At 40.3% G+C, this 17,915-nt stretch overlaps 1 protein-coding gene across 5 annotated transcripts in view; it reads left to right on the plus strand.

Annotated features, from left to right (window-relative positions):
* LOC139539931 (talin-2-like) overlaps window positions 1-3,378 on the plus strand; it is a 148,918-nt gene extending 145,540 nt beyond the window's left edge. For all 5 annotated transcript variants that reach the window (XM_071343344.1, XM_071343342.1, XM_071343343.1 and 2 more), the window contains one exon: window positions 756-3,378. In XM_071343344.1, coding sequence (XP_071199445.1) covers window positions 756-884 — 129 coding nt within the window. In that variant the 3' untranslated portion in view covers window positions 885-3,378. The remainder of the gene's footprint in view (window positions 1-755) is intronic.
* Window positions 3,379-17,915: the final 14,537 nt, after the last annotated feature.

The raw sequence follows: 17,915 nt of genomic DNA on the forward strand, positions 1-17,915 counted from the left end.
CACATGCAAATGTTTCCTCTCTAACTAAATGGCTTTTAGGCCACTACAGTATGACTGAATAGAACGACAGCTGCGATTCAAATCTCTGGGTTCGCATGCATCCACAGCTGCCTGAACATCAAGTCCCTTGAAAAGTTTTCACATTCTTGTGGTTATCCACTCGCTTTTCATCCATGGCCGTATGTAATTGAAGAGTGGATGTCTACTTCTTAGCCTAGGGCTCCCTTCTACCGAGGAAGCTTTGTTTTCAACTGAGGAAGGTGATTGAGTGTCTTCCAGAAATCATGTTGTGCGTGCGTACATGGGTGTGTATAACACTGAAGGGCTTCTAGCCAGCACCCCTCCAGAGACACTTTCCCAAAGCGGGTCTCTCTCAAGTGGGCTAGTCATAACCCACCCGCTGCCATCTCCCAAATCCACAAGAGCTCCTTGCTTAAGAAAATAAATAGATACTTACTGCATACTTAAATTTAAGACATTCCACTAGTTACCACAGAACAGTTATGTTAATTCTAGGTTTTCTATAACCCGCTTTGAAGAAACCTACTGTGAAATGGAGTATGAGCAGTATTCCAAATGTTCTGGAGAAAATATTTCCTTTGTAGAACTCAATCAAGTCCATATGTACACTAAAGGGACTCAAGGAAATGGTTTGACAATTTTATTACCTGTTGGGTTTGAGTGTTACAGGACAGATTGAAGATGAGCAGACTGAAGCATGTATTTAATATTTAACCCTTTCCTCCTCTCCTCAGATCATTGCAGCCCAGGAGGAGATGCTGAGGAAAGAGAGAGAGCTGGAGGAGGCCAGGAAAAAGCTGTCTCAGATCAGACAGCAGCAGTACAAGTTCCTGCCCACTGAACTGAGGGAGGATGAGAGATGATTGGTCCGGAGGAAAGTTGATGGACATCAGATTGGAACCTATTGTTACACAGAGATGTAGCTGACACCTGTGATTGGCTGTTTCTCTCTCACTTACGGGTGGAGTGTATAACGTACTTGGGCCAGGCCTGTTTTATGAGCGGAACTAGTGCCTGTGTTCAGATGCGCGCGTGTGTGTGGATGCGTATGTGTTTCACAGAGGATGATATTGACATTATGACTTATAAGGACCAGCTGGCTACAGCTGTACTGTATTAGCGGGATTAGGACCTGCAATCTGAACATTGAGACAGATTATCTTACTGATTTTATGGTCGGATACATGAATAAGGACATCAAAGTTAAATGAACATTATTGGACCCAATAATGGCAAATATTATTAATACTTTCAGCTTTCATGGATACATCTCTAAATCAGTTGAAGGTAGTTTCAAACATGTAAAATAAAAATGGGTAGCTCACTCCAACTGGCACAGCTGACATAGTTATCTATAGCTTATGTTCCTCAGACAGCATTCTAAGTGTTGGTCGGAGTATTGCTGTACTCCAATGCTTCATTTCATCATTGGCCTGCATGCACCATTATAACGAATACACATCAATAAAGCTACTAACCAATAGTGTAGCTTATAATTGGGCATTTGTAATATGTTAGTATATGATTGTGAGCTTTGGATTTGCTGTTGAATAGGTAAAAGTTTGAATTTTATATACTGTATTTAATGTGATAGAACTTCAGCTTCACACTAAAATCATAGTGTCAGTGGGTCTGGTCTGAGTGGATAGTAAAGCCAACAGCAGACGCTAGTACATCTATTACAGCATCATAATACCTTTTACAGTAATAATTCTCTAAGTAATAATTATCCCTGGTGTGTGTGTAGGGTGATCACTGCCTCCTTCCTTTGGACATTCAGCTGTCACTCATATGTAAGGAGCAGAGTGCAGTCGAGTGCAGAGGGTCATTAAGGGGCTAAATCTTGGGGTCTATGTGCGATCCTATCTGTAATGCTTGTCAGACTAGTATTCTCTCCCCCCACCCCTCTCACACTTTTTCTGGGCTGCCTGCTGCCTGCACGAGGAGGCTCGGTTTACATTCTTTGTCATGTTTGTTCTCTCTTGTCTCTGTGTTTTAATTCCAGTCTAATTGACAGTAGCCAGAGTTGGTAGTTCCACCATACACACGCAACAGCAAAGCTATGCTCCGTTTGGCCATGCCCTTTTCAGCTGGTGGTGTTTATACTTATTACAGATTCCATTGAATTTGGAAGATGAGCTTCTTGTGTTCATGTTCTTATTGTTACTCTCGGCTATGATCATAGCAATACATTAACACTCAATATGCTATATCAGATTGATGAGAGTGCAGCACTGATTGGAATTGTATATGCAGCTGTGTATGGTGTTTTTACTCTTAAACAGCATTGAGATGGCTGGTATAACCTTATGCACTGAGCAGCGCAAGCAATGCCTTCCATGTTCAACCATTCAGGATTACTACTAACGCTCTTGTCAAATGTAACACGTGATGAAACTATATACAGTCCAGTCGTGACTAGGAAACTAGTTAATTTATGTTATTACAGTATTGGTGTAGTATAAGGTCATTAGTATTGCTTCCACTCCAGCACCTCAACCCCTTGTTGTCAGTCTCTGGTCTGCATTGTGTACTAGTGCCTTAATTGATTCTGCTGTACCAACAGCTCAAGGCTGTATCTAAGCCTCATCCTTCTGGGTGAGAACATGTCTCTACCAGCCTTTCCCAAACTCGGTCCTCGGACTCCAAGTGGTGCACATTTTGGTATTTGCGCTAACGCTACACAGATGATTCAAATTTTCAAAGCTTGACGATGAGTTGATTTTTTTGATCAGCTGTGTAGTCCTAGGGTAAAAAACAAAATGTACACCCCTTGAGGACCGAGTATGGGAAACCCTGCGAGTCTAGTCTAACCATAACTCTCTAGGTCTTTAACTACCACTTAGTCCTATGCCATAACACAATGTATTGCCTTGGCTGGTAGCCCATCTGCCTGCCGTAAACCCTGCTGGTATATAAAGTGCATCCATGGTTCGTTTAGGTTTTAGACTATATACGAAAATTAACACACCACTGCATTCCATGAGCATGTGGCAAGTTATTGAACTCTTAAAGATGGGAATTTGCTCTGCCTTGAAATTCATTCAACATACAAGTAATCCTTATAAATAGGACTAATGAACTTCCTTGTTTAATTGTTTAAACCACTATAAATTCATTTTTATCGATAAATGTAACGACTATCTTGAGATAATGTATATTGTCTAAGCAATTTGTCTATAAGCATTAACTGAAATAGGAAAAAAGACTAGCTGTTATTCAAATGTAGGTGTTGTGCTTTCTTTAACAGACTGAATTTGTTTCAACAGTTAAAATGAACTGATACTGTATGTATAATATTTATCTGGTCACAAAGGTATTTTTTATATTCACTGAAAATAAAGGGTTTGAAACAAGCATGGCCCAGTTTGTTACTGGTCATTCTGATTAATGTACTGTGTGTATCATTCATTCTTGAACAGGATTCCTGAATTGCCTGAAAGGGAAGTCGAATTGAATAGCAAAGCAAAGACTTTATCAGCTCACCAACATTCTTTCCAGTAGAGGTCCCTGTTAGTCTTTTCAATGCTGAGGTTGGGGTCACTGGGTGTTCTGAGAACTATGATGTAGTACTGGATGGCCATTACATTGCAAATGCAGCCAGACCAAATATGGTCATACAGTATATGCTTTATTCCCCCTGGTTCACAGAACAGACTGTTGTGGATACCATGCAGGGACTGGCTGCTATTTTAGGTGTTTGGATGTGCTGTTGATGATGGTCGGTATTTCAATTCACTTCAATAGAATGCAAGTATATGGAAAGGAATTGCCCATTTCTATATTATTGCTGATATTAAAAGTCCTCTGATGTTTAAGTGATGCCATGTACTGTACATTAGACTGATTCTGTTTCTAGTAAACCTGACAATGGCAGTGGGCACGTTCTCTTCAGGTGGCCATTCTTCAAGTCAGTCTGGAGCTCACATGCCAGTCCTCACAGTGCACAGCCCTGATTCTTCCCAGGACAGGCTGTATGAAATATGGTCAGAGCAGTGTTGCCCAGCAGTACAATACACAGAGCCAACCTAATGAACGCCATATTTGGCTGTTTGAATGTTTGGGTCTCATGTGAGGCCTGACCACACTGTGGAGAGGGGAAACTCAAGCCATGTGTTCAGCAGGGAAGGGAGTGCCATTCTACCACAACACAGACCAGAGGAAGAGGAGGATGTTTGTTTGGGGAGCTTTGGCTCTGGAATTGGGCTATCAAAACCTTCAATGGGATATGACTAATGTTGTGTAGAACCCACAATCTTCAGTGTGTACGTCCTCTTATTGTCATGAACTTCATGATTGCAGGCTGATTAGGAAACCGCTGTATTAGAACTGAAATCAAGTTTCCACACTGGCCATTATTATGGAAACGTTTTCTGCCACCAGCATGAATACCTTCATGGCTCCAACATGATTGCACCAGTGGTGTGTATTCATGGATGCCAAGGGGAAGCCAGGCTTCCCAAAAAAGTTGACAAAAAAAAACATAAAATAATGTATCTTTCGTCTGTGTTTCATAATTTTCCTTCAATTCGCAAGAGGCTGAATGTATCTCACAGGAGAAAGCATCCGAGCGAGCAAAACAGCGCCCCGCTGTCACACTACGTGTAGGCCATCTATCTGATGATGTCCAAACGAGTATGACATTGTTGCCGCCCATAGCATTGAAGGCAAGGGAAGCCAGCAAGCAATTGGCCTCCCATGATAAAAAAAGTATAAAAAATTTGCCAATCAGCGTTGAGCTAAATTGAGTGAGCTCAACTGTGAATGGTACTGGCGAATCAAAAAATAGTGTCAAGGGAAGCCAGCTTGGATTGTGATGTCACTCCTATCAAATCCCATTGAGAACACACATCATTGACAGAAAAACTTGAATTGTTGCATCTCATTGTGTTGTTGTCCTCCAGTAGCCACTAGCTAACTAAAATTGCCCCTTTCCTAAATTAGCCATGGATGGAGATAGGGATTTGGATTTTACCTAATTCTCCATACTGGCCAATAATTACAACGGCAATTCTGATCCAACCATTAATTCATACATTGTTGTGCCCCTGGCCTGAGAGGATGACAGTTCAATATTTTGCTAGTTATAGAAGGCTAATGTTAACTGGCTAACGTTGCCCACTAATGGAAGTTAGGCTAGCTAGAATGCATTTTAGCCAGGTAGCCTAGGACAACAAAAAATAAGTGTGTACTGTATGACAGAGTGATAGACCGTGTCATCAACATAAAAGAAAAGAGGATGGCATTGGCATTTCTCTACATGTTTTTATACTTGCACGAATGCAAACACGCACCGAAATCAGAACCATGGACAGGCAAATCATATTTAGCTTACGTTGATTGGACTAAATAGTTTTTGGTATCTTTTAGTTGCTACTGTATTAGAGTAAGCAGTGGTGATTTGATGATGTTGAAGTTGAAATGGTGCTGGAATAGTGGAGAAAGCTCCTCTTTTCTTTGCGACTTGCACTAAATCTCTGTGGTTCTAAATCAATAGCTGTTTAGTAGTCCGAAAATGTCAGAAACATTAACTTGCTTGACCATGCTGTAGGCAATGTAACTGACTGTTACTGTACATGCAATATACTTTGTGGACTTCACTGGGCAGAGGTTGCTATCCGGTTTTGTGATAGAACAAAGCTGTTCTTGAATTTATTCTGCCTTTAGGCCTATACACTGTACATTATGGTCACAAGGCATATGAATAAACAGGTTATAGAGCAAACAACGCAATTATCACAACACATAGGTTGTAATATGACTTGGGGGGGGGGGGGGGGGGGGGGGCTTGGCTTCCCCAGTGATTTTACCCACGCCCCGCTACTGGATTGCACTGATAGTGACTGTTTGTTTATATATTTATGAACCCCTTTCTCTTAGGCACACACACGTCAATCTTCACTCTCGTACTCTCTCACTTTTCTTGAGACTTGATCAGGTCCATTCAAAAGTAAGAGTGGAAGCCTAGAGAGAAAGACATCTGTTGCTGTTATAATGTAGATGTGGAGTTCTTGCCCACTGACCCCTGTCAGTCCTGCTCACTCGTATGAAGGCCAGCTGTGCCTGGCAGTGGTTATGATGTCAGATCGGTTACATGAGGGAGTATGTCATTAATAACCAGAGAACCTCCGAAGGCCCTCTTTGGGCTCCTAGAGGCTCACGGGACATCCAGTAATCCCAGGCACCCACACCAGGGAACTGTGACCATCCAAATGTGTTACATTAACAGTGCGGAGTGTTTTTATTAGAGGGACTGTGGCTTGTGCCGTGCCTAATCCCCACAACATGGTAGCCATTTACTCCCTGCTTCGTTCCATGCTCAAGTTCACAGAGAAGAGGCCATGTCAAGCCATGGCTAAACTGGATGACAATAGGTCAATGTTTGGATTTCATTTTTTGCAGACAGGTGAAATTCATCAATGTGCAAGTAACTAAAGAGGGGTTCATACGCACTTAACCGATAAAGTATGTAGCACTTCAAACACCTTGTAAAAGCAAATATCAGAATTGAGTTGGACTATTGCCTGAAGGCTTTTTGTGTTGTTGACTATGTTTAAATGGGGTAGTTCAGCCATGTTGTATTATGTAAATTAAACTGAACTGACTCAGAAATGTCTGACAGTGTAAATATCTGGGAATAGATGGATCTAAATTAACGTGCTAAGGTCTTGGTAACATGTCTTACTGTTATTCCTGATGATTGACTGGAGATGGTACCAAGTGTTGAGCAATGTGATCCCATAACATTTTTTCCATCTATTAGTTAATTATGTAATTTAAAATAGATGTATATTAAACATTTACTGTATATTTGTCTATTGGTGGTATTGCTTGTTCAGTTCTATTGCAAGACTGAACATAATTAAGGGATCTATACAATGAGACAGCACAAACACACACAATTCTTGGGATGGAAGAAACCCATTGTCTGTGAATGGACTCTGTATGGTTTGCAGAGACTTATTCTCATGGAAACCAGTCCAAGATAAGTAAGGCTGAAGTTGGACTGAGTTCAGATGGCATCATGCTTTTTTCTCATTTACAGTATATCCATACTGAAGCAGTAACTGCTCAGAGACAAATGTATCTGGTTCTACTACTGCTTCAGAAATTGGAGAGAGAGGAAGCAGAGAGAGTTTGTAAAAAATAATATGTCAGGAAAGGAATCTTTTTAAGTTTGGGCTGGGCCTTTTTCAACATCTCGGGGCACTGCAGACGTGATGTTATTTAGACTGTTAAAGTGTAAGCTCTGAGTATGTGGATTGAAATAAAATTATAAATGTGAAACTAAAGAGAAAATCCAAAGCTTATGAAACAGCAGAAATCAGAAATCAGTATTGGGTAAAATGCTATGTAGCACATTTTGGTCCTTTTCGTCAGGATGTTCCATTAACCGCAGCCCAGAGCCTGAAGCACACGAATGGTGGTGTGATGGTTTTATTTGAATTTGCTCCTCAAAGCCAAATTTCAGGGGGATTTGTTATGATGAAATCCCTGACAAGTGCTGGAAAAAATTATCCAACCTTCCTGAAGTTTTTTTTCTTCAGTTCTTGTCTGTTTTAATTATAATTTTACAGCTGGTTTGCAAACTTAGTTTTGTATTTCTTCTTTCTCATTGTAAATTGTCTACCTCTGCTTAATGTCACAATGCTCTGTTATATTTGACAATGCTCTTATATACTGTACCATTAAGCATTTACAATTGGGCCTTCTCTACCTATAACTCTGAAATAGCGAAGTGATGTCTTGACGAAGTCAGTGAGTGAGATCATTGTGTTAAAGTGAGCCTGCAGTGAATGGATGACTTTTAAACACGTTCTGTCTTCTTGTGTGGACTAAATCTTCTTGGAAAGGTATTGCTCTTCAACATAAACAGTTTATGGATGACAGAGAGGATTCTCCTCTGCTGCACTACACATGACTATGTTAGGCCATCAATGGGGGCTCGCATAACGTACTGGCTTTCACTCAGCCAGAATACGAGAGTCTTCTCAAGAGTACAGGACATAGTTACAGTGAGCCGCTGTCTATTCTCTTCTACATTTTGATCATCTCTCACACTTTCTCTTTCTCACTCTAATCCAAAATGGTAAAATTACAAATGTGATGTGTGGTGGTTGACTTGAAAAGCCATTACATCTGTCTGTTATACAGCACTATTTGTACAATTTATTTGACCTTAGACCAGGTATGAGCAACTTTGATGGGGGTGGGGGCCACAGAAATTCTGAACTCACGAAGCCCCAGTGGCTAGTGGGTCTGCGTACCCATATCAATACCCACACATGCAGTGAAAGCCGGTCCTAGCCTTTTGGGGGTCCTAAACTATGCTATGAAACAAAGATAAGTTATATAAAGAATAATAGTAAAAATCTTTGGAGCACCTTAAATTAAATTTTGGGCAAAAAGGCAAACTCAGCTCCATAATTCATTGAATCAGATGGCTCATTCATCACAAAACCCACTGATATTGCCAACTACTTGAATGCTTTTTTAATTGACAAGATTAGCACACGTAGGCATGACATGCCAGCAACAAACGCCGACACTACACATCCAAGTATAACTCACCAAGTTATGAAAGACAAGTATTGTCATTTTGATTTCCGTAAAGTGAGTGTGGTAGAGGTGAAATAATTATTGTTGTCTATCAACAATAACAACCCACCGGGTTCTGACAACTTGGATGGAGAAATGCTGAGGATAATAGTGTACGATATTGCCACTACTATTTACAATAAACAAATTGACAACAAACTTTCAGCACACTTATAGGGAAGGACATTCAACAAGCATGGCACTTACACAAATGACTGATGATTGCCTAAAAGAAATTGATAATAAGATTGTGGGAGCTGTTTTGTTAGAATTCAGCGTGGCTTTTGACATTATCAATCATAGTTTGCTGCTGGAAAAATGTACGTGTTATGTCTTTACACCCCCTGCTATATTGTGGATAAAGACTTACCTGTCTAAAAGACCATGGAGGGTGTTCTGTAATGGAAGCTTCTCCAACATACTGTAATCCAGGTAGAATCACAAATTCCCCATGGCAGCTGTCTAGGCCCCTTCCTTTTTTCAATCTTTACTCCCACAATCTTTGAGTAAAGCCAGTGTGTCTATGTACAGTGGGGCAAAAAAGTATTTAGTCAGCCACCAATTGTGCAAGTTCTCCCACTTAAAAATATGAGAGAGGCCTGTCATTTTCATCATAGGTACACTTCAACTATGACAGACAAAATGAGAAAAAAAAATCCAGAAAATCACATTGTAGGATTTTTAATGAATTTATTTGCAAATTATGGTGGAAAATAAGTATTTGGTCACCTACAAACAAGCAAGATTTCTGGCTCTCACAGACCTGTAACTTCTTCTTTAAGAGGCTCCTGAAAGTTTAATATTACGATTTCTGTCATTTGAATTTGGCGGTCTGCAATTTCACCGGATGTTGTCGAGGTGGGTCGCTTGAGGCACGCCTAGCCCAAAGAGTAGACATTACATAAGAAGTAGGATGTAACTCGACACTTCCTGCAACCCAACGATTAAACTATCACATAATGAGGACAGACAACAATGTGATATTTGTCATTAAATAAACAATAACATGTCATGAACAGACTTTTTTTATTTTTATATCCATTGTTTCTTTCCAATGTGTCCTTGAGGTCACCTCTGAAAAATAACATTTTTTTTCTTCCAGTCCAGTGCCTGCTGCTCAAAGGGAGATTTCCTTCTTGGAGGACATGACTCTCTTCATCCAGCCATTAAAGAACTTTCTACATGATGTGCTCTGTGGAGTGGTATTCAGCCAGATATACAGTTCACTGCAGGTCTCTCAATCTAAGGTAGGGATCGATTTTGTTAGTCACTCTCACAAAGCTATCATATTAACATGGCATCGGTCAGGGTAAAATGTGTAGAATTGCAGGAAATTTAAAAACGGCAAACATTTCTCTCCATCCTCTGCTAAAGGCTCAAACCTACAGGGACTAATTTTGGACACTTCTTAAAAATGTGCACCTATAACTGCCAACTCATACCAAAGCCAATACCCAACCCAACCAGTAATGGATTTGCTATGAGTTTTGGAGATGGGATAGTTCAACTCACATCTGAGACAGAATCATGATGGCGAGCAGTGGGAGAGCTTTGTCTCAAACTGTGCTGCTGCAGACTGGAACCGAGCTGCAGTGTCCCCTGGGATTTAAGCTGTCTCGAGTGAAATGTAACACTCCTCCCTCCGTCCTATCTCCTTCTGTCTTAATAAGGAAACTTTGCAGTGAACACTACAGATGTAGGATCTTAATTTCTGCCAGTTTGCTACAGCAGGAAAATAATCCGGCAGCAACAGGAAATGTGAATTATTATGTGGATTATAATTGATGGACATTTTTGTAGGGGTTGCTACATTTTTTGTAAGGGAGAATCAATTACAAACTGCAGAAGCCTTTGTAACCCTCAAATACACTACAAAGTTCTCCCGCAACAAGGGGATCAAATCAACATCCTACATCTGTCAATGATAGCCCACATTTCTGCACACAAACGTCTTGGCCTGGCTACTTTTTTCTCCCAATTACGTGGCTTCTCCTCCCTGTATAAAAGCTGAATAAACAATTACTCTGGATAGCGGATTTATCTCTCTAGACTGATTCCATTTTTCCTGAGAGGATTTAGACTATGTGGAACGAGAATAATTAATTGATGTGACTAAACTCTACACTCTCTATTACTCTGAGAAATTGTCTGTCCACTATTCCAGTGTACTGTTTACGCAGCAGCTCTGACTGCAGAGACTGACCCAGAGACTGGGCTGGTTGAGGAAGTGGGATCCTGGGATAGCTAGAGCCAAGAGTTCTATAAGACTTCATCTTTCATCAAGCCCTTTCCCAGTTTCTTTAGATGTGACTCATGATATAAGAGTGTTCCCCTCAGCATCAGGAGATAATGACACTGATCATATGCCGTTATCTCTGACAGTGTGGCCTCAGGGCAGGCTGCTATAGCTGACGGGAAGTCTGAGGTAGATTGTGACGGGAAAACAGTCACAGCATCTGAACAAATACAGACAGGGTCACAGCCAGGCTTTGGAATGAGCAGCAGACAGGAACTATAGAGTTGTGGGTTCCTGCAGCATTCCCCACTGTAGGGAGACCGCAGGGCCCAGTCAAAGTATGCACAGTTTGTCAGCTTTTCACCAGTCACTCAAAACCACACTGGAATGTATCATTGCCAGACATTTCCAAATTACTGCTTTACTTTAACCAAGCTAGAGTCATTTGAGGGTTTGGAGTTTAAACTTAGTTTAAAACGCCCTCTTTCTGATGTAATTTTGGAAATTAAGAGTTTCTTTTAAAAACGCTATATATCCATTTACAGAAATGTTGGTAAATTATCTTTTATTGTTTAAAGAACTTATAAAAGACATTGGTGTGTTTTTTCACAATCTAATCATGGCATGGGTTTGTTCAATGACTTACATATATTTGCTAAATGCTATATATCTGCCTCACTCTCAGAGAAATAACTAGTACTGCTAGGTTTTACACAGTCAAATGTAACTAGCTACATTTGTTATAAATAACTGTACAAATGATACGTTTGTGACCTCAATATAAAAATATATATCAACACAGTAATATGAGATCTGTATGTAAAACATTTACATCTGACATTTTTGTAATTTAGCAGATGTTCTTATCCAGGGTGTCTTACAGTTAGTGCACTCATCTTATTAAGATAGCTAGGTGAGACAACCCCATATCACAGTCAAAATGTACAGTATAGGAACATATTATTCCAGCTTAAAACTTCTTATGGCTGCAGTCCCGGTAACGGGACCGATATGACAACAGCCAGTCCAAGTGCAGGGCGCCAAATTCAAAACAACAGAAATCTCATAATTAAAATTCCTAAGACATTCATGTGTCTTATATCATTTTAAAGGTAATCTTGTTGTTAATCCCACCAAAGTGTCCGATTTCAAATAGGCTTTTCAGCGAAAGCACTACAAACGATTATGTTAGGTCACCACAAAACCACAATAATCACAGCCATTTTTTTCAGCTAAAGATAGCTTCACAAAAACCAGAATAGAGATAAAATGAATCACTAACCTTCGATTATTTTCAGCAGATGACACTCATAAGACTTCATGTTACACAATACATGCATGTTTTGTTTGATTAAATTCATATTTATATAAAAAAATCTGAGTTTACATTGAGGCGACTAGATTCACTAAATGCAAAAACATCAAGTGACTTTGCATAGCCCATCGTTTCAACAGAAATACTCATCATAAATATAGATGATAATACAAGTTATACACATTGAATTATAGATATACCTCTCCTTAATGCAACCGCTGTGTCAGATTTTTAAAAAACTTTACGGAAAAATAAATGCACGCTATAATCTGAGACGGCGCTCAAAAATAGCATACCACAGCTGCAAAGATGGCGTCACCATAAACACAAAAATACATGATAAATATTCCATTACCTTTGATGATCTACATCAGAAAGCACACCAGGAATCCCAGGTCCACAATAAATGTTTGTTTTGTTCGAAAAAATCCGTTATTTATGTCCAAAAACCTTCTTTTGTTAGCGCGTCTGGTTTACATATCCAAACGCTAATTCTGGTCAGCGTTATATTGGACAAAAACTTCCAAATGTGATATTACCGGTCGAAGAAACATTTCAAACTAAGTACTGAATCAATCATTAGGATGTTTTTAACATATAGCTTCAATAAAGTTCCAACCGGAGTATTCTTTGTTCTCTTCATGAGCAATGGAACGTCAGTAGCTTCCATGAAGAAAAAGCATGATCAGGAAATGGCTGCTTGATGGACACCTGACTGATTCTGCTCTCATTCTCTCCCACAACATCATAGAAGTCTCATTGAAATTTCTATTGATGGTTGACATCTAGTGGAACCCCTAGGCAGTGCAACATCATTAATAACTCAAGTGGATCTCTTTAGGGACTCTGGTGAATACACACAGGCTCAGATTTCTGACTTCCTGTTTTGATTTCAACTCAGGATTTTGCCTGCCAATATGAGTTCTGTTAATCTCACAGACATAATTCAAACAGTTTTAGAAACTTTAGACTGTTTTCTATCCAATACTAATAATAATATGCAAATATTAGGAACTATGACTGAGGAGCAGGCCGTTTGATATGGGCACCTTTCATCCAAGCTACTCAATACTGCCCCTTCAGCCATAAGAAGTTTAACAAAGGATATAGGGTTTTGTAAAATCTACGACAAAAACATCTGAGAACAATCATTTTTCACACCCACATGAAAGTATCCAAAAGTCATCATTTCTGATGTAAAAACACAAACATGAAAAATTTGTGGATATAGCATTTTGGAAATAAAATCTTTAAATGTTTTTTTTTACTAAGGGAACAGGGCATTTCCCACTTTGGGATGATGCACACAGAAGTACAAACTGGCCTGGATTTCAGTTTAAGATCTAATCAGATTGGCCATGCCATTGGCAATCTCTGTACAGTATGTGCTGGCCATACTGCTCAGTGTGACAATATATTGGCATTAGGTAGCACTTTATTTGAATCGTCCGTCTGTAGATGCTCTACAGCAGGACTCTCCATCCCTGTTCCTGTAGAGCTACCGTCCTGTAGGTTTTCACCCCAACCCTAATCTAGCACACTTGATTCTAATAATTAGCTGGTTGATAAGCTGAATCAGGTTGGAACAAAAACCTACTGGAGGGTAGCTCTCCAGGAACTTGGTTGGAGAGCCCTGTTCTACAGACTATCTATACTATCAGTAACATTTCAACTAACTATCTACTAACCCTACTGTAGCTCTAACCCTAACCTTAAATCTTACCTTAACCCTAAATTTAACCCTTACCCTAACCCTTACCCTAACCTTTATTCTAAACCTAACCCTAACTGTAACCTTAGCAGATAGTTTGTTGATATTATGACCATCTATAGAGCATCTACAGCTGGAAAATCAGAACTTTCCAAATAAAGTGTGAACTGGCATTATTCCAGGTTAACTATGCAATAATACATTTGTCCCACATATGTATGTAATTTCAGTGACAAAGTACAGCATTCCATAAGTAAGTATTCTACAACAAACCCGTATTCCTATTTTAACCCTTGCTTCCCCTTTACTCTCAGGGCTGGACATCTCAGGCTTTGCAAACTCTTGGACTCTACCTGGCAGGCCACTCCTACCAGGTGACGTGGAGAGGATCTGTGTCTGCACCACGTACTCTCACTACTGGTGTCCCCCAGGGCTCGGTTCTAGGCCATCTCCTCTTCTCGCTATAGACCAAGTCACTTGCCATATCCTCACATTGTCTCTCTTATCATTGCAATGTCGATGACACTTAACTACTTTTCTCCTTCCCCCCTTCTGAGACCCAGGTGGCGACACGCAGTTCCTGTCAGATATCTCAGTTTGGATGTCGACCCACCACCTCAAGCTCAACCTCAACAAGACAGAGCTGCTCTTCCTCCCGGAAGGCCTGCCCACTCCAGAACCTCTACATCACAGTTGACAACTCCACTATGTCCTCCTCCCAGAGTGCAAAGAACCTTGCTGTTCTCTGCAAACATCAAAACAGTAGCTCACTCCCGCAGGTTCATGCTCTACAACCCTACAATACCTCACACAGGAAGCAGTGCAGGTCCTAATCCAGGCACTTGTCATCTATGGACTACTACAACTCACTGTTGGCTGGGCTCCCCGCTTGTGCCATCAAACCCCTGTATCTTATCCAGAAAGCTGCAGCCCGCCTGGTGTTCAACCTTCCCAAATTCTCCTGTCACCCCGCTCCTCCGCACACTCCACTGGCTTCCAGCCGAAGCACGCATCCACTACAAGACCATGGTACTTGCCTACGGAGCAGCAAGAGGAAATGCCCCTCCCTGCCTTCAGGCTATGCTCAAACCTTACCCCCCAATCTGAGCACTCCATTCTGCCTTCTCTGGTCTCTTGGCTCTCCAACCCCTACAGGAGGGCAGCTCCCGCTCAGCTCAGTCCAAGCTCTTCTCTGTCCTGGCACCCCAATGGTGGAACCAGCTTCCCCCTGAAGCTAGGACAGCAGAGTCCCTGCCCATCTTCCGAAAACATCTGAAACCCTACCTCTTCAAAGAGTATCTTAAATAATCCCACAGTATCCCCCTTGTGTAACAGTTTAACTTCCGTCCCCTCGCCTCGACCTGGGCTCGAACCAGGGACTCTCTGCACACAGACAACAGTCACCCATTAAGCATCGTTACCCATCGCGCCACAAAAGCCACGGCACTTGCAGAGCAAGGGGAACAACTACTTCAGGTCTCAGAGCGAGTGACGTCACCGATTGAAACGCTATTAGCGCGCACCACCGCTAACTAGCTAGCCATTTCACATCGGTTACACTTGCACCCCCTCCTCTGGATAAGAGTGTCTGCTAAATGACTAAAGTGGAAATGTAAAGGGATTTTGCTTTTTCGTCTGTCTCTCTCTGTGCCAGTAGGTTCTGACACAAGCAGGAGATTATTGTAGAAGAGCAGTGGCTCAGTTGTAAGTGCATACCTAAGAGTTTTATAGCACTGTAAAATAAAAATAAAAAAGTAAAGTAGGACTTAGACCTCACACACACAGAAGCTACTACACAAGAGACTCCGTATATGGCCACATGTATGGAAGCATCTCTCTGTGTGTAGACACAAAGTTCTGATCCTGTGACTTTAGGGGCAAAATAATTGAGGCAAATATTTAAACAACAAGATGCTAGGTAACAAACTGCATTAATGCAAAACTTGTAGTTTGACGATATTCGTCAGAGTCCAGCTAACATTTTTACCCACAATGTCCAGTTTTCCATTTATTAGGGGTACATTCTATCTATGTTAGCAAATACCTTCGGAGAACATTTTAAGCATGTTTTGGTGTTAAAGTTAGGAAACATTCCCGTAATCTTAAGCAGAACTTATCTAGAATGTGGTTACAATGTTCTCAGAATGTACAACATTAATATTCTAGACGTGTTTTATTGGACGTTGCAAGAACATTCAAGTCCAGTTTTCTGAAGGTTAAGAGAATATTCCATCGACCCCACATCAAACATACACAGAACATGGTTGCCATGTTCTCAGAATATACGATATTAATGTTGTAGACATGTTTCATGGGAATATTGCAAGAACATTTATATGTATCAGTTTTCCCCAAAAGAATTGTGTTCAGAAAATTATTACACATCACACCTTGTTAATGTTGCCAAACCCATCAAGTCCCTGATTGGTGAATCACTGATCCATTCATAGCTCTTTTTGTCTGTTGGTAGGGTTCGGGATACCCACACACACACAGTGCTTTTAACATACTCTGTTTTTCTACAGGACTTCACAAACAACATAGAAAACTGTGCAAAACATTATTTAAGGTGATCAACTCATGTTTTCCAAATTCTGTCAAATATTTCAGTTTTTTGTTTAACTATATAATATACCAAATCTTAAGGGATGTAACTATATAGTTCAGTCCTCCATTTTGTTATTGAGGGTGAATATGAGACTTTCTAATTGGTGGCTATACATTTCTTTTGCAGCAATTAGACCTAGATTTCAAAACTTTCTCTGATATTGATCACCAATATTTACATTTCCCAATAGACATAATCGTGGAGATGGATATACATTTCTACACACAATGAAATGATAGCACGTACATTATCCCAAAGTGGTGTCAGTTTATCACAGGACCACAGCTTATGTAATAGGGTTCCTTTGTGGGTTTTGCATCTCCAACAGAGATGAGACATTTCTGGGTACATTACATGCGTTCTGGCAGGACTGTAGTAAGTTCTATGAATTATCTTAAATTGCAGTAGTTATGGAATGAGCATTTTCACCTATCTGTGACCAATGGTTTTCCTCAATTTCTTCCTTTACATCTGTTTCTCATGTTTTGTGGATAGGGAGCACCCCCCTATCCACATCGACGGGACAGTAGTGGAGAAGGTGGAAAGTATTAAGTTCCTCGGCGTACACATCACGGACAAACTGAAATGGTCCACATATTGCAGCTTTAAATGGGACTTTTTTTTTATCAATGAGAATTGATACTCCTCTGGATCTTGAGGAGTAGGTGGAGCAGAATGCCAACCTATCCCAAGTTAGCCCAAACCTTTCACTTTCTATTGCTGATAGGTGAGATTCTTGTAAACACAGATGTTGGCGTTATTATTTTTCGAATAAGAAAATACCTTAATTTTTGGGGCTGGCTGCACAATTCCGTCGACATTCCATGTCACGCATGTTAATGTATTCATATCTTAAGTATTATCCACAACACGTGATGTTGAACTGGGTCTCTTTTCTCATATTGACTCCATACTTTATGTAAGGTGTTGATACACTATAGTACATAAACAGCTACAATGAAAACAGTGTTGATCAATCCTCAAGCTTCTTAGTTGGCATGTATTCACAAGACATGAATAACAAAACAATAAATCCCTCCTCCCAACTTACATACTTGACACACATGATTGCATTGTGCATGTTCATTTATATCGTAATTATTATTCAACATGTCCTCACCTGGGATTGGAAGTCACAACCTCTTGGTTTATGGCATTCAGATTTTCCTGCTACGCCATCATGTCTGTATCAGAGTTCAGTTAATTTGACTATTCTCTTTTAGTTATTTCAATATTATTTCAATAATTTTAGCGCTTTCAGTATAGTTGTCTAATGTTGGTGGGGCATGTTAACCTGCTTTTAATGATACTCCTGAATCACTATGATCAGTAAATGTTTTTCTTGAGTGTACTTTTAACAGAGCTGTAGATGTATTCAGATCTACACAAGTGCCTTGGGAGGAGGGGCTAGGGATTCTCATCAATG

Source organism: Salvelinus alpinus, chromosome 15 (assembly GCF_045679555.1).
Source record: "Salvelinus alpinus chromosome 15, SLU_Salpinus.1, whole genome shotgun sequence".
Classification (NCBI taxonomy): Eukaryota; Metazoa; Chordata; class Actinopteri; order Salmoniformes; family Salmonidae; genus Salvelinus; species Salvelinus alpinus.